Source organism: Ostrinia furnacalis, unplaced genomic scaffold (assembly GCF_004193835.3).
Source record: "Ostrinia furnacalis isolate ACB-3 unplaced genomic scaffold, ASM419383v2 OfSCF0786, whole genome shotgun sequence".
NCBI classification, from domain to species: Eukaryota; Metazoa; Arthropoda; class Insecta; order Lepidoptera; family Crambidae; genus Ostrinia; species Ostrinia furnacalis.
The window spans coordinates 375,089-389,069 of record NW_021131025.1 but is presented as its reverse complement, the minus strand read 5'-3'; the positions used below and the strand labels follow the sequence as shown (position 1 = coordinate 389,069).

Here is a 13,981-nt window from a genome sequence, read left to right as displayed (position 1 = left end):
TACAATGCAAAGTTCGTAGCGAAAATTTTTCAAATGGACACTCGCCCTTTTATGTACAGACGACAGCACGTCAAGTTGAGCATCTTATGTGATCGTGATAAGTGCTATTTTTCAAATGTATAGCTGACTAACCTTTATGAATCTTTAAGCCTTGTTCGCACTAGTAGTAATTTAGTAAAGTAACTCGCCTTTAGTAACTACAATACACACTGACCAAAAAACAGTTATTACTTTGGTCGAGTACAGTTTACTAGTAATTAGTAGTTTTTCTATGAACTCGAATAAATAGCCCGGTTCGGTTTCGTTTAGCCGGTGAGCGAATGAGCAGGGACGCGTGATGGGGGATGCTACTTGCCTGTCAATTAAACGAAATGGATTTACTTGACTAAATGATTTTACCCGTATTCACAAACATTACTATAAGCTCTCACAGTGCGCGTGGACGCACAGGGTGACACACGAACCAATCAAAGAGCTCTATTCAACGCTGTTTATTCGATTTGCTGCTTCACTTAAGTAAGCATCGTTTGTGAATACGGGCGTTAGTAACCTACTTGACTAAATTTTTGGTGTTCGAACACGTTTAGCTACTAAATTATTCGCCACTCGACTAAACTCAACGGGCCTTATTACAAAAAAGTTAAACCCGGGACGAACTCTGGTTTAAAATGACATTTCCATACTAAGGATGAGTTTCACCATCTTACTTTAACTTTGACAAACGTCAAAAATCTGTCAATCTCCATACAAATAACACCGGTTATCGTTATAGTTACTGTCATAGTTGGGTGGTGCAACTCAGCCTAAATGTCAAACTGAGTCTAACTTTTTGTAATAAGGGGGAACTAGTGCAAACAAGGCTTCACTAACGACGTTCGCCCAAAAATGGCTTTTGGATCATGATAGAAAGAAATCTCGGCTAAAATAGAAAATCACTGACCCGAAAACCGATTACGCCTTTATCGACCGTGGGCAGAACATTAAGAACTTGCAAAAGAGCTTTTTGTTCAAACTAGCTTTCCGCCCGCGGCTTCGCCCGCGTGGTATTTTGTCTGTGACAGAAATAATTTACTTACCGCGCGCGTGCCTGTTTCAAAAACCGGGATAAAAACTATCCCGGAACTCAAACTATCACTATGCCAAATCATCAAAATCGGTTAAGTGGTTTAGGCATGAAAGCGACACAGACAGAGTTACTTTCGTATTTATAATATTAGTATAAATAATGGGATTAAATATGGCCAGCGGGCAGGCGCCATGATGGATACTTCGATCGTTATGCAAATAAATATCGATTTGCAATGTATTGATGTATGATTTTTCAACCGACTTCAAAAAAGGAGGAGGTTCTCAATTCGACCCGTATGTTTTTTTTTCTATGTTTGTTACGCGATATCTCCGCCAATTTTATGAACCGATTTGAACAAATCTTTTTTCGGCGTATAGGTAATACCTCAAGGGTGGTCCCATTTAAATTTAATAATTGAAAAAACAACCCCCAAGGGTGGAAAATTGGGAATGAACTTTTTTATACGCAATATCTCCGCCGATTATGAACCAATTTGAACAATTATTTTTTTGTTGAATAGGTATTATCAAAAGGGTGATTTCATGCGAATTTGTAGAAAATATTTCACCCCCAAGGGTAGAACTTTTTTTTAATTTTTACTTTTTTTTTGTGTACGCATTTGAAGTCGGTTTTTTTTTAAAGTTAGTCTATGTTAGACCCACCACCTTTTGAATTTCATAATTAAATAAATAGTGCTAAGATTTTGGGTCTAGATCTAACACGCAAACATTGGAGCTATGATGAGACCATAATAGGTATATCTTTAAACCGGCAGACAGTGGTGACTAACGCCCGTTTCCTATATTCAATCCTTGTCCAAATCCGGATTACAACTGTCAAATTGAATTCAGTTTTAGATTATATTTCCGAAACGTTCGATGCATTTACACTTTAATATTGTTTAAATAGTCTTATAAACAATATAATAATGTAAAAACATCAAAAACCGCAGATATTTTGGCCAAAAACGTATTAAAATTTGACAGTTGACAATCCAAATCCGTCCAATTTGGATTAGGATTAAATATAGATATCCAGCATAAGTTTGTTGCGGCGCTTCTTCTCAGCACTTGCCAAATAAATAAAATAAATAAATAAATAAATAAATAAAAGTTTATTTAACAACTTTAACATTTTTTACATTGCTTACATTGCATTGTTGTACATACATTTCCTTAAAGACCCGTTTAATGCTAAGGTTGTACCGACATACGCTTCAGTTCATAAAGTAACTGAGATTTCTACGCTAGGCTAAGCCTGTCATGTAGACAATCTTTTGTCACAAGTTAACATAAGTAAAATTTTATAAAAAAAAATAAAACCGACTCCAAAAAACCTACATTAAAAAGCAGAAANTAATTAATTTATATCTCAGAAGCCAGATGTGCCAGCGCACGCATTAGCCGCCTGTCATATTCTTCCTGTGATCTTTGAAATATTGTTCCTTGTACATTAAAACATTTGGCGTAAATGAAATTCCTCGATGAATGATTAGTTAAATAAAACCCGCAAGGCTTGTTTACACGAATTGTTTCAGTAACTATCAACATCGTTGGATTTTACGGTGACCAACAAATGAAAAGCGAAGCTTGAGTAATTTATGGGTTAAATTTTTACCCACCTCAGCATGGTTCTTTGGCATGATATCTCCAACACCGTTCTGCGTGAAGGTAGTTAGAACGAAATACACGGAGCAAACGTAGAGGTTATGGCACAGGCTGCCACCAGAATCTGAAAAGCATTTCGGTAAATAACTACGAGTATAAACTTTAACGTTAATATCATTAGATGAAAGCGGTTACAAGACCCAATATTTAAATATAAAAGTATTGCGCAAGCGTTATAAGCATGGCAAAGTGTAACTAACAAAGCTCATTGAAGCATTTGTCAGCGTCATAATAATTAGCGTAGATAAACAAGCACAAAATATGCAGTTTTTAATATAAGATGTAGAGCCACATCAAAGACCAGGCATAGCTAGGTCCTAAGATGATCTGAACCGATATTTTACGCTCATAGCTTTACAGTTAGGATTCTTATACACGAGCTGTTCATAGCCGAAGGCAGTGGCAACGGCAGCTATCGCCACTCGCCACCTTTTGGCGGCAGCTGTCGACTCATCGATGGCAGCCGACGCCACTTCGACGACTGCCGCCGACAGGTGGCGTTAGCTGCAGTTGTAGACAGCTGTAACAAAACGTAGACTCTTAGACTGACCATTGTATATCCAGGACGAGTTAGCCTTGGCATTATCTTCGATCAAGCTGATGAAGTGCCAGAGGCACGCGGCGGTGTGCACGAACAGAGTGAACCACACTAGCACCGAGAAAACCGTGCTGAGGGTCAGGTTCACCGTGATGTGCGAGTGGTGCTTCTTCAGGCAGTTGTACACCGTCACCTGAATACGTGAAATAGCTGTACTCATCAGCTAAAGCCTCGTACAACGCTTTATCCTTAAAGCTTCAACCACACCAACGCGTGCAGTCATTGGCCTTTGATCGCGCCATGGCGATGGCGATCTGCACGCGTCGGTGTGTTGGAAGCTTAAGTGTACTGGCTAGTGGTAAATTACGACTACGTAGACCTTGATCAATAGTCTGTCCACATCATGTGCCGACGATAATGATTTTACAATGTTAATACACTACCAGCATGATACGCTGCTACCATGATTATTAAACAACATTAAAGTAAAAATGCTTCATGAGGTAAATACATAATTCTTTAAGAAGTTGTTAAATACTTCCGATAAACAATGACTTAATAAGACTCTGAGGGATCCTTACGATCCTGAAGAGCCGGTTCAGCCGTAAGTAGGAGAACACCATCCACTGGTACCGCCCACAACCGAAGGATATCAACTCGAACGGCAGGCACGATGTCAGGTCGTACTTGAACTCAGTCTTGAAATACCTACACAATTTACTCACTTTCAAGTCTTCATACCAGTAACTATTTCTTAAAAATCATTCAGGGCCAGTTTCANGGTGGGAATAGTCCCGTATCAATGGGCAGAAACAAGAATGACGACAGAGAAGACCCCCGATAAAGCCGTGAAACACTAATTTATCGCCGAAATAAAACAGCCTTCTCGTAAGTTAAAATTTAAAAAACATGTTTCATTCGAGCTGTTGTTTCCAGCTGATGTATTGCATAGTTAATAACTTCAATAATGTTTGTTGTTCGATGCAGATAATAGCTGGCGGTTTGGCGCGCGATCAAAAGACGCTGCGCGGGCGCACGATTCCGAGCTTTCATATCGAAACATATCGAAAGTAGTCACTGGAAGTGTTTGTATCAAACTGTACAAGTACTTATTTTCAAGATTACATTCCAATTCAAAAAATCCCGCTGAAATAGTTCAGAACGAAAATAATGTCATCTTTACAGGTCATATCGATCTCTACAATATATGCATAAAAATTGGTTCAGTTATTTAGGCTAGGAATGGGTAAACGTAATAATTTTATGAATTTCTAATTAAAAAGCAGATTTTTGAAGTTTGGGCGTCGCTACTAGACTAGATACTAATTAATTTATATCTCAGAAGCCAGATGTGCCAGCGCACGCATTAGCCGCCTGTCATATTCTTCCTGTGATCTTTGAAATATTGTTCCTTGTACATTAAAACATTTGGCGTAAATGAAATTCCTCGATGAATGATTAGTTAAATAAAACCCGCAAGGCTTGTTTACACGAATTGTTTCAGTAACTATCGACATCGTTGGATTTTACGGTGACCAACAAAAGAAAAGCGAAGCTTGAGTGATTTATGGGTTAAATTTTTACCCACCTCAGCATGGTTCTTTGGCATGATATCTCCAACACCGTTCTGCGTGAAGGTAGTTAGAACGAAATACACGGAGCAAACGTAGAGGTTATGGCACAGGCTGCCACCAGAATCTGAAAAGCATTTCGGTAAATAACTTCCCTACGAGTATAAACTTTAACGTTAATTAATATCATTAGATGAAAGCTGTTACAAGACCCAATATTTAAATAAAAAATGTATTGCGCAAGCGTTATAAGCATGCCAAAGTGTAACTAACAAAGTTCACAAGCATTTGCCAGCGTCATAATTAGCGTAGATAAACTAGTACAAAATATACAGTTTCTAAAATAAGATGTAGAGCCTCACATCAAATACCAGGCCTAGCTAGGTCCTAAGATAATGAGCTGATCTTTTACGCTCATAGCTTTACAGTAATGCTTCAACCACACCAACATGTGCCATCGCCATCGCCATCGCCGGCACGATCACGGCGCGATCATAGGCCAATGACAGGTCGCGCGGACTGTCATAGGTCGCGCGACCTGTCAGTAGCCTATGATCACACGCGTTGGAGTGGTTGAAGCTTTAGACTGACCATTGTATATCCAGGACGAGTTAGCCTTGGCATTATCCTCGATCAAGCTGATGAAGTGCCAGAGGCACGCGGCGGTGTGCACGAACAGAGTAAACCACACCAGCACCGAGAAAACCGTGCTGAGGGTCAGGTTCACCGTGATGTGCGAATGGTGCTTCTTCAGGCAGTTGTACACCGTCACCTGGATGCATGCAAAAGTTTTACAATGCGTTATCCATAAGTGTACTGGTTAGCAGGGGCTACGCCGTATCAATGATACGAGGCCCCCGGAACATAGAGGCCCCAGTGCTAGACTGTTTTGAATAGACAGAGTACTGGGTATGCATCTAGGCAAATACTTGAAGTTCTATAATTTTGCAATGACGTTTTTTAGATGAAAAGGGTCCCATAATCTAAATGACCATTTTTGATGGGGCCTCCAACAAATTTTGTTATAGGACCCGCCTAAAGGCACCCTACGCCACTGAACATTAGTGCCCTCGTCATCTTAATAATAGCTCCCATGATAAAACGTAAGCTTGAACGCCTTGAATAGGTACCTATCCACTCTACCTTAGAATATGAATTAACATAGTTGAATACCCACTCTGTTGTGCAAATGAATTAGCAAACAGGCACTTCAGCAGTCTATCATAAGCTGTAACTAACTGGCACCAAAGACTAGGGCTAGCTAATTCTATTTAAAGATAATGATCTTGATTACCCACTCCACTGAGTGTCGACGGTATTGATTTTACAATGTTAATACACTACCAGCATGATGTGCCGCTATCATGATTGTTAAACAAAATTAAAGTAGGAAGAAAGACTTCATGTAATATATTTTAGGTAGCTCTAAATACTCCCTATAAAGAGTGATTAAATAAGACTGAGCGATCCTTACGATCCTGAAGAGCCGGTTCAGCCGCAAGTAGGAGAACACCATCCACTGGTACCGCCCACAACCGAAGGATATCAGCTCGAACGGCAGGCACGATGTCAGGTCGTACTTGAACTCAGTCTTGAAATACCTACACAATTTACTCAATTTCAAGTCTTCATACCAGTAACTATTTCTTAAAAACTATTCAGGGCCAGTTTCGCCGGTCTCTGGAGAGAAGTTCTTAATAGGATGAAGTCTTTGCACATCAGCTAGTGGTGAAACATACCCTTTTCTGTTTTGATCGTTTCAGCCGAAAGACGTCCACTGCTAAAGCCTCCCCCAAGGTTTTCCACAAACACCGGTCCTGTGCCGCCTGCAACCAGGCATCTCCTGCGACCTTCACCAGATCGTCGGTCTACCTCTCAGATCATAGAATACATTTCCTTCTATGATCTGAGGTCCACCTAGTGGGAGGCCTGCTCACACTACGTCTTCCGGCTCGTGGTCGCCACTCAAGAACCTTTTATGTTTACATAGAATTAAATTGTCCACTAGTAAAAACTCACACACGTCTTAAAGGCAGAAACGTCGATTTCATGCGCTCCGGCATAATATGTGGCAGCGAGTATTGCATCAGAATCTTCAGGTAAAACCCAACGTCGAGAGCATACAGCACTATGATTAGCGGCATGCTATTGTTCTGGAAGCCGGCATTGTAAAGGTCCGCATAGATGCAGGACAAGGACACGATGATGAGGTAGAGCTGAACGTATTCGTCATCGAAGTAGACTTGGCTGATGCCCTCGCGCGATGTGAACAGGATCGCGGCAAGGCTGGGCTTACGTTTCTGTGACTCTTCAGCGGCTATAATGTAGTTCTGGAAAAAAGAAAATTAGCAACCATTACCTTCAAATTAGGCTAAGTGTTTATGTTAATTATTATTTGACTAGAACAGTGTGGCCTAAATGTTTACGTGTTTCATCAGGGGTCTAAAAAAACACAGTGGGCCTAAAGCTGACCATTCGTCGTAGTCTGAATAAGAGGGATTTACTATACGTCCAGCCACCCGTTGCATTTTTGTATTATCATCGGATTACAGATACCAATGGCGATGGAGCGGGCTATGCTCGGAGTCTCCCTGCGTGATCGAATCAGAAATGAGGAGATCCGCAGGAGAACCAAAGTAACCGACATAGCTCGCAGAATTGCTAAAATCAAGTGGCAGTGGGCGGGGCACATAGCTCGTAGAGACGATGGCCGTTGGGGCAGGAAAGTTCTCGAGTGGCGACCACGGGCTGGAAGACGTAGCGTGGGCAGGCCTCCTACTAGGTGGACCGACGATCTGGTAAAGGTCGCGGGAAGAGCCTGGATGCGGGCAGCGCAGGACCGTTCATTGTGGAAAACCTTGGCTTAATCCTCGGAAACTATGCGTCCTAGTGACATGACTACTATGAACCAAAAAAAGCTTATTCAATTTGCTACAGGTGAGACGGTCAAGTTTTTCTATATCTTTTATAGTTTTCACGGCATCTGCTCTAGAAGGTCTGTAATTTTGGAAATTTTATTTTTGTCTTACATGTTCCCATACATAGAAAATCGACTAAATCAACATCTAGTTCCAGGGAGGGGACTGCACCGTGCGTATATTTAGACGACCCAATTGGAGCCACTTTTGACTCCTCATCACTGAAAAACTACTGTGCATTAACACTTCAAATTTGGCTCATGTGTTGAGACTTGCAAGATAAACATCAGCTTCAAATTTCATAAATACACTTCAAACGGTTATTTAGGTATTGACGTTCAAAAATCGACATTTAGAACACTAAAATCTATCTAAAAATGTAAAATGTTAAAATTTACTGGTTTTTTTATTTGTTCCTTTGTATTTACACATCTACCTATCTGTATGCCAAATTTGAACCTTCAAGGTCATCTGGAAGTTGTTAGAATTTGGTCTATAGGTCAGATATGTAGATTTTTGGACGTCAATACCTAAAGAACCGTTTGAGGTATATTTATGAAATTTGAAGCTGATGTTTATCTTGCAAGTCTCAACACATGAGCCAAATTTGAAGTGTTAATGCACAGTAGTTTTTGAGTGATGTGGAGTCAAAAGTGGCTCCAATTGATTCATCTAAATATACGCACAGTGCAGTCCTCTCCCTGGAACTAGGCTTAACATTCTTCCGCATGTCTAAAATATTTGCTCAATGTTGATTTAGTCGATTTTCTCCTGATGGGAACATGTAAGACAAAAATAAAATTTCCAAAATTACGGACCTTCTAGAGCAGATGCCGTGAAAACTATAAAAGATATAGAAAAACTTGACTGTCTCACCTGTAGCAAAGTGAATAAGCTTTTTTTGGTTCATAATAGTCATGTCACTAGGACTCATAGTTTCCGAGGATTAAGCGAAAAACCGAAAAGTGGTACCTTTAAACCCCCCTCACCCCGCCGGCTCAAGGGCTAAGGGCGGGGACTTTTGCTATGTTCACCTCCTAACTAGTCTAAATAAAGTCCCGAAGTCAAAAATTGTGTTCCACGGATTTCCATCTATAATGCTTTATTGACTGGACTAGTACGTCCAGCCACCCGTTGCATTTTTGTGTTATCATCGGATTACAGATACCAAATTTAAACATGAATACAAAAGGAAAACTAATTTCAAATAAGGATGTTCGTGTGCAGCTGGTGCAGCCATTAAGAAGGCTTACAGCTACTAAGTATTTTCAGCTTTACGCTAAATGTTGCAGTAAATAATCTTCTTCTTAGTCGGGCACTCTTATTAGAGTGGTCGTGGTTGCGCTGACGAGGTACATGGTGGGGTGATGTCATCTCCGAGGGTAGCTCTCCTGGCGATGTGCTTCCATTTCTGACGGTTAGAGGCGTCGCGAGTACACTGGACCATGGTGGACTCACAGTAAATAATAGGTCTGCCCTTTGTCCTCACCTCGTTTTGCTGGCGGTACTGCTGCATAGTGTCAGCGACTTGAGGGAAGTCGGCGATGATGCGGTGGAAGGCGGCCGCGTTGATCTGCAGCACGTGCGTGCGCGACGACGCCACGATGGACACCGGGCAGCGCACTGTCGTGGCGTTCTCCAGGTTGCCGAACACACTACGTGAAGAGGAAGATTGCAAGACTAAACAAGCTAATAATCGTTATAAAACAGATAGCAGAGCATCAATACTAATATTTAAAAAGGAACAGTACCTAACTGTCCGTTACTTTTCACGCATAAACCCTTGAACAGGTTTAGAGGAAGGATAGAGATGTTTGAAATTCAAGGTAAAAATAGGATACTTTTGTATCCCGGATTCCCGGTATTTGAAAAGGGAAATACGTGCGCCATAAAAAACCTTTACTGGAATTCAGGCAAGGGAAGGTGCAGGTAAGTACGTCCCGTACGCATACGGGTCGAATTGAGAACCTCCTCCTTTTTTGAAGTCGGTTGAAAACTAAAGTAAATAGAGCAATACGACTTTAAGCGGAAGTTGTACATGAGATCACAACTTCTATTTAGATCGTTTGTTCCGGCGTTTCTTCTCAGCACTTGCCATAGTTTGTCTCGAAGCGCTGGTAGGGCCCAAAAGATAAGGAGACATGTATGGGCTACCTTTTCTTTTTTATTATTTACTATATTTTGACGTTCATAAGTGCCACTTGTGGTCTAAACTGATTTTTTATTTTATTTTGAACCTATTTTACAGTAGCTAATAGCGTGCAAGTTGTTGAGCGTTTGACCTTCTCCATGTATCCTGTTTGGAAACCAACCTGCCGCGTGTAAGCTTGGCTATAACAGTGGAGTCAGCACTGGGATCGGTTTCGGAGGACATGCGCACGTCGACGGAGCCGTAGTCGACGAAGTAGATGCAGCCGATGACGTCATTTTCCTCCACCAGCCGCATGTCCCGCAGGAAATACAGGCTGCGCACAGCTCGCCCCACCATGCGCAAGAGTGACACGTCACAGTCAGAGAGAAGGGGGCACTGGATAAATAAACAATGGAAAAAAGAGTGTCATATTTTTTTGCAGTCGCACTTGGAATGTAACAAAATAATGCTGGAGCTACACCCTACCCTAGCGAAAACAGGTCCGTAGATGTGCAGTATGGCATCGGTGCGCAGTGTGATCTGGTCGCATAGCTTCAGAACGTTGGTGTAGTCCACTCCGCCCATCTTGTCCCAGTTGTACTCGTAATAACTGATAACCTCCCTGCAGGTTGAGGTAATAAGTAAATGTGACGCTGATTCTCTTTCCTGCATATTTACTCGTAGTTTCAGAAAGTAAGTTTCAAGTTACTAGACTTTTCATGCTATAACAATAGTTAGACATTATTTTAATCATTTATTAAACCAGAAGTACCAGAACGTTTTCAATAAATCACATGAAATGCGAGTCAATAGAGCTTTTCTGTTGCTACTAACTTATCTTTAACTTTTCATTCATTGAGCATTGTAAATACTTCTTGATGGCAAAATAAAACAAAACCTACTTCTGCAGCTTCTTGTTAAGTTTCTCCCGGCGCATGAAGACGAGGATGTCCTTGATGTGCTCCTGGTAGGCGGCCAGCTCCTTGTTCACGTTGGCGCGGATGCTGATGATGCGCACCGAGAAGTACGTCGTGATCATCGCGCCTGCGTATACAAACAACTGTAGAACTCTCTACTTCACTTTTCTTTATGCAAATCTTATGAATTTAACCGGAAATTATACATCTCAAAATGATTGGGTATAATGAAAAGGTTTTCTCAGACAGCAACGACAAGCGTTTGGCTGAGTTCCCATCAGAGATATGCTACAAAGATGAGTGGAACGAGGATGTGTAGCGAAGCTGTGAAACGGAGTAGGTGTTTCCACTAGAGATAATATATGCAAGGAAATAGGCGATGTGAAGATGTGTAGCTAAGCTAAAAAACGAACGATGTGCAGATGAGCGGTGCGAGGATATAGCGGGTTCTTTTCAAATACTAAAAGCTATTGAGCAATAAAAGAAGTTCAGCGGTGCACGTGTTTAACATTGGGTCGAAATTGTAAAAGTAGAGTCCATGTTACTTACCAATGACCATCCCCACGAAAAGTATCTCCATGAGCTGGAAGTTGCTGGGGTTGAAGCTGTTGTAGCCGGTGGTGGTGGTCTCGTACACCACCCAGAAGTGCGTCGCCAGGTGCAGGTTGAACGGCGTCTCCGTCATGTTGAAGCGAACTGCATTCATGACATAACATCAAGTCTTTCTTTGAACGTATAATGAAAATAGACGACCAACTGGGAATGCCATGGGTTTGATTGTACTCGTCTCCTCACACCCGCGTCAGGTCACATTTTTACATAGAATATCGTGTAGAAGCAAAAGAAAACAGACGGACAGACAGACATGACGAAACTATAAGGGTTTCCTTGTCAGGACTACGGAACCCGGAAATAGAAATATCCCTCCTTCTGGCGCAGTCGGGTAAATATCTGCCTTTTTATGCTAGAAAGATGGGCCCTGACTCATACAGAGATAAACAGGACTGAACCCTGAACTGAGCATATTGTGCCCTTCTTCGATGTTTAATTCTAAAACAAATTGTTTAAATTAAACATCACAACAAATCACAGCACTAACAAGTGTTGCTAAAGAGGTTGACCCAAGATCCGCCTTGGTCCGCTAGCGGTACTATGAGCCAGCTGTCGCTGTTCTCGGAGTGGAAGATGTTCACCGAGTTGAACACCATGAAGCAGGTCAGGGCGTTCAGCAGCGCCAGGAACAGAGGTATTGCTTTGAGCCTGGAATAAATAACAGCCTGAATAGTGAAGTTATGTTTGCTACAACTGAACTGTGCATACTCCTGGTACTGTCCAGATGTTCCCTTAACACAAAGAGCTAAACCGGTACTAATGAAAGATTTCACTGCACTATACAGACCCGGATCTACGGAGCTATTTCTCAACCTAATGTTGCAGCTTCTAAAGCTTTACATACTATGCACAGTTGCAATAATAGTTCTGTCTTTTTTACACTGAAATAAATGCATTTAACACTCAAATGTCTTTGAGACACACGCAACAAAGTTACTCACACAAGCAGCAAGTCCCTCCTCCCGATCTTGTTCTCGAGCGCGATCATGGCGCTGGGCAGCCGGTACAGCTGCAGCAGCCGGTTCAGCATCAGCAGCTGCCGGGACTGCGTCAGTCTGTAGTTATTCTCTGCAAATTTCTATGGCGTTCACATTTTCCAAGCAAGAAGTTAGTTATTTTTTGTGTCTGCAGAAATGGACTGGTTGGGTTTTTATTGCCGTTCAAACTGTAAATCAAGCGCCCCGACCCGATTGTGGTAAATATTTTGAACTGCAATGCGACCGGACGACGAACGAACTTCAGCTGTTTGCACAAATTCGTATCGCAGTGTCGCTTTGACAGCTAGTTCAAACGAAGTTGTAACGTGAACAGATCGCAAATGCGTGTTTTGTGTAAAAGCTGCGTCAGTCTGTAGTTATTCTCTGGAAATTTCTTGGGCGTTCACATTTTTCAAGCAAGAAGTAGTTAGTTATTCTTTGTGTCTCTGCAGAAATGGAATGGTTATTGGTGTTCAAACTGTAAATCCCGGCTATACAGGAGTTGCGTCACAGACCGGTATACTGCAGCGTATCACCAAAACAGTAGAAGATCATGATAAAGTGACACTTACCAAATGACTCCCTATGAGGAGACTCGAGGAATTCCAGAGGCATGCAGGCCATCATATCGGCGAAGAAAGCACCTTTCACGTAGTGTGCCGCGGTACTGGTGGGATGGTATACTAATACGCCTTGCTCGTTGAAGTAGCCTACCAGCATGCGCTGTAATCTGAAAATAAATAAAATATCTAATAGTATACTGACGAGAATAAATTTGGTATTTGACACCAGTAAACAATAGGTAATTATGCACGAGTCTTCGTCTTCTAACTTTTTGGACTTGAGCCATCCACCCCGTTAAACGCTAAGACTACTACTGGGGTTGATAAAACACTTTTTTCCATCCTCTCCGTTGACGGGACAGAAGCACCGGGGTGCCTGGCACTAAAAGAAGATCTTACTACAACTTATTCTCTTCTAGCTAACGTTGTCTGCTGTTAGCGTGGTTCCTATTCCTACGACATCCTAGATTAAAGGAGTAATAATTATGGAACATCATTCATCTCCATCCCATCCTATCTGGCCAAAGTGGAAATTGTAAGCTTATTCCTCCATTTGCCTGTTAAATTATAGTGGATCTTCCTCCTGGGAATACTAAATGGTCTGATGTTAATGCCCGTTATCTCTTACATGTCGAAGTAAGCAGATAAGTCCAGAAGCCAGGAGAAGTAGTAGAGGCCGGGCCACTGCAGCACCAGGTAGGAGTAGGACGGGAACACGATGGCGGACAGCAGCGCGCAGAAGGCGCGGCACCACTCGTAGCGCAATAAGTAGTCGCCGTCGGGACGGATGGTGAAGCGCGGGAATATGTATCTGGGGAGAGACACACCGGTCCAACGTGCATAACTTTTATACAAGACGGCGAGCTCTACAATGTAGGGCTATTCCTGTTACATTAGCAGACTCTGATTCAGGATTAGGTGTTAACTCACTCATTAGAAATTTCATTATTTTCTTATTCCTGGGATACTTAGGTACTCGTAAGTCATGTGAAACTACAATTGAGAATGTTATTAGGTA

At 41.8% G+C, this 13,981-nt stretch overlaps 1 protein-coding gene across 1 annotated transcript in view; it reads right to left on the bottom strand.

Moving 5' to 3' along the window:
• The window catches only part of LOC114350138 (uncharacterized), a 30,667-nt gene that overhangs the window by 5,636 nt on the left and 11,050 nt on the right, over positions 1–13,981 (bottom strand). Inside the window, exons 22-36 of the mRNA XM_028300793.1 lie at positions 13,592–13,774; positions 12,973–13,130; positions 12,365–12,491; positions 11,940–12,071; positions 11,361–11,506; positions 10,797–10,938; positions 10,381–10,516; positions 10,076–10,290; positions 9,253–9,418; positions 6,867–7,175; positions 5,437–5,617; positions 4,863–4,972; positions 3,856–3,972; positions 3,287–3,467; positions 2,691–2,800 (exon numbers count right to left, since the gene is read on the bottom strand). Of these exons, the coding sequence (XP_028156594.1) occupies positions 2,691–2,800; positions 3,287–3,467; positions 3,856–3,972; positions 4,863–4,972; positions 5,437–5,617; positions 6,867–7,175; positions 9,253–9,418; positions 10,076–10,290; positions 10,381–10,516; positions 10,797–10,938; positions 11,361–11,506; positions 11,940–12,071; positions 12,365–12,491; positions 12,973–13,130; positions 13,592–13,774 (2,413 nt within the window). The remainder of the gene's footprint in view (positions 1–2,690; positions 2,801–3,286; positions 3,468–3,855; positions 3,973–4,862; positions 4,973–5,436; positions 5,618–6,866; positions 7,176–9,252; positions 9,419–10,075; positions 10,291–10,380; positions 10,517–10,796; positions 10,939–11,360; positions 11,507–11,939; positions 12,072–12,364; positions 12,492–12,972; positions 13,131–13,591; positions 13,775–13,981) is intronic.